Source organism: Histoplasma capsulatum, genomic scaffold (genome assembly GCF_000149585.1).
Source record: "Histoplasma capsulatum NAm1 scaffold_4 genomic scaffold, whole genome shotgun sequence".
In the NCBI taxonomy this organism is placed as follows: Eukaryota; Fungi; Ascomycota; class Eurotiomycetes; order Onygenales; family Ajellomycetaceae; genus Histoplasma; species Histoplasma mississippiense.
Genome location: NW_001813979.1, coordinates 2878713 through 2881426, shown reverse-complemented (window position 1 = coordinate 2881426; position 2714 = coordinate 2878713). Strand labels below are relative to the sequence as shown.

Genomic DNA, 2714 nt, shown 5'->3' with positions numbered 1-2714 from the left:
ATGGATATCTTAACTGGTAAATGGGTGTTTGATCGACAATTAGAACAGTAAGGGAGAGACAATCCGGTTTAGAGCTCGCTGTTGTGGTTAGGGGATTCCTTCAACAGCAAGGAGTCCACTATACAAAGTCGTACGCTGCGGTGGTATCAGGACCCACGTCCCGGAGCTTATTCGCGATTTCAGCAGCAAAGGGGTGGAAAGCCAAGGCGATCGACTACGTCTCCGCGTTCTTGAACGGCATACTGCCGCAACACGAGATGGTATATATGCAACTGCCTACAGGGATTAAGCACGGCAGGGGGGGCCTAGTTGGCCTGCTCCGCCAGAGCCTTTACGGGATGAAGCAAGCAGCGAGGGTGTGGTATTTCCTTGCGACGGAACACCTCACCACTCTAGGATTCAAAATCTCGCCGTACGATGGCGGATTCTTATATCACCCTATTCGCAAGATCTACCTGACATTGCACGTCGATGACTGTCGGGTAACGGGACCCCAAGAGCAGCAATTAGACTGGATATTGGCAGAGATTGCTAAAAGGTTTGAGACAAAGGATGTCGAAGAGAACAAGCCCTACCTTGGAATGGAAGTCAAACGTCAAATGAACGGCGACCTAGCGGTTACCCAGAACCGTTATATCGATGAGATCCTTGAGGATTTTGGAATGGACAAGGTCAACCCGGCCAGCACGCCGATGGCGGCCGGCATACGCCTAGAATTCTCACCAGATGAAGATAGCGGGTTAGATGACGATTTTACTGCTACTAGATATCGTCAAGGCTTAGGATCGCTGCAGTATTTGGTGTCAAGCAGCAGACCAGATCTGGCATTCGCGGTCAACTACCTCTCACGTTTCAACTCGCGTCCGCACAAGAAATGCTGGGCGGCATTAAAACACGTCCTACGCTATGTCAAGAAAACGAAGGATCACGTTATCCTATACAAGAAGGAGATGGTTGAGGGACTCAATCCTGTCGCGTACAGCGACTCAGATTGGGCAGGGGCGGACCCCCAATACAAGTCAACTACAGGTTACATTATCATGCTAAACGGAGCACCAATCTCGTGGCGATCGCAACGGCAAACTTCAGGTGCAAAATCAACCACTGAGGCGGAGTATATCGCGGCAAGTGAGGCAGCGTGCGAAGTGATCTGGCTGAATGACATGTTATTTGATGCTGGATTAGTAGAAGGGAAAGCGAAGGTATGCTCGCACCTGCGAGTTGACAACAAGGGCGCGATAGATCTAGCAAAAGGGGAGTCCTTGACAAGGAGGTCACGTCACATCGAGATCAGATACCATATCCTTCGCGATCTGGTTGAAAAAGGCGAAATCATGATGGAACACGTTGGTTCTACGGCCAATATAGCTGACGGCCTCACCAAGCCACTGGCAAGGCCTGCCTTCGAAGAATTTGTTAAGAGGATTGGCTTAATGGAAATTGGCAAGAAGGGGTGAAGGTAATGATGATACGGGAGTTTACAGATTTTGCTTGTGTTATCCTGTTTTTTACGGTTATTGCCATACGGGAGCCTATTCCCAAAGAGGAAATCAGGGTCTGATTCTTGTAATTAATTATTATTGCGTTTTTAGAAGAATTGAGCAAGGGGGGGGCCCCCGGGCGGCAGAGCTTTGGCGGCGCCGTAGCACGGGGGGGTGTTAGTGGTACTACGGCTACCCTATCACGTGCCCCCCAACATATTGTGTTGCTCTCGCGTAGTTAGTTTTAGTAATGACAACAACGTTATCCTCCCACAATCTGTGGGATGGTTGATCTTCTCATTGTGCGATCGCTAGCTAACTATATATAGGGGTAATCACGTGCGGTGGAGGGCCGCCTGGGCAACTAGTGCCCAACACCCCCCCACGCGCCAACGTGCGTGATGTGTTCCTACGAATCTTCCATGCTAGCTATCTCAACTTGGATCATCCCAAAATCATGCTACATACAGAAATTTAATCATTCTCACTGTTACCAGCGAAAAGTCCTAGTAAATCAATGAAACGCCTAAATGCCACTGTGCCCAGAGGTTTGGTTAATCCGTCTGCTACCATATCCTCAGTGGGAACGTGTTTAATAGAAATAACGCCTTCGTTCAATTGCGTGCGAGAATAGTGGAAGCGAGTGTCGATATGCTTGCTGCGTGCCGTGATCGCGGCAACGGTAGCTAGGTCGATTGAACCTTTGTTATCTGCCCTGATAGGCAAGGGGTCCTTTGCTGTAACGAATCCTAGTTCCATCATCATATTGCGCAACCACGTTGCTCCGCGTACTGCTTCGCTAAGTGCCACGTATTCTGCCTCATTTGAACTTAAAGAAACACAAGGTTGTTTGGACGAACGCCATGAAATCGGTGCACCTGCTAACTTGAATATGAAGCCTGAAGTAGATTTGCGTTCGCCGTTCAACGGTCCTGCCCAATCCGAATCTGTATAACCTATCGGCAGATATGACGCGTTGGGGAATTCATCGATCTCGTTCTTGTGGCCTTCGTATAAGATGCCAAGGTCGCTCGTTCCTTTTGAGATATTGTATGACGCGGAGGAGAGCCCTCCACGCCTTAGGTGTAGGCGCAGTATTCTTCTGCGCTAGTAGGGGATGCTGCTCGCGCAATATCCTGGGGCGTAATTTGACTGCCAGATACTGCAAGCACCCTTACTCCGTGGTTGGTATCGGCTTTTTTGGGTGGACCCCTTCCTTCTCGTTCCTGGACA

The 2714-nt window shown here is 49.6% G+C and overlaps 2 protein-coding genes across 2 annotated transcripts; both read left to right on the top strand.

Moving 5' to 3' along the window:
• Positions 1–1457, top strand: HCAG_04866 (predicted protein; the record flags this gene model as incomplete). Its single annotated transcript, XM_001540976.1, has 2 exons — positions 1–16; positions 49–1457. 2 exons carry the CDS (start codon positions 1–3, stop codon positions 1455–1457), a joined length of 1425 nt encoding a protein of 474 aa, XP_001541026.1.
• A 274-nt stretch (positions 1458–1731) lies between these two features.
• HCAG_04865 (predicted protein) lies at positions 1732–2436 on the top strand (the record flags this gene model as incomplete). Its single annotated transcript, XM_001540975.1, has 3 exons — positions 1732–1768; positions 1811–1875; positions 2116–2436. The coding sequence occupies 3 exons, from the start codon at positions 1732–1734 to the stop codon at positions 2434–2436; spliced, it is 423 nt and encodes a 140-aa protein (XP_001541025.1).
• Positions 2437–2714: the final 278 nt, after the last annotated feature.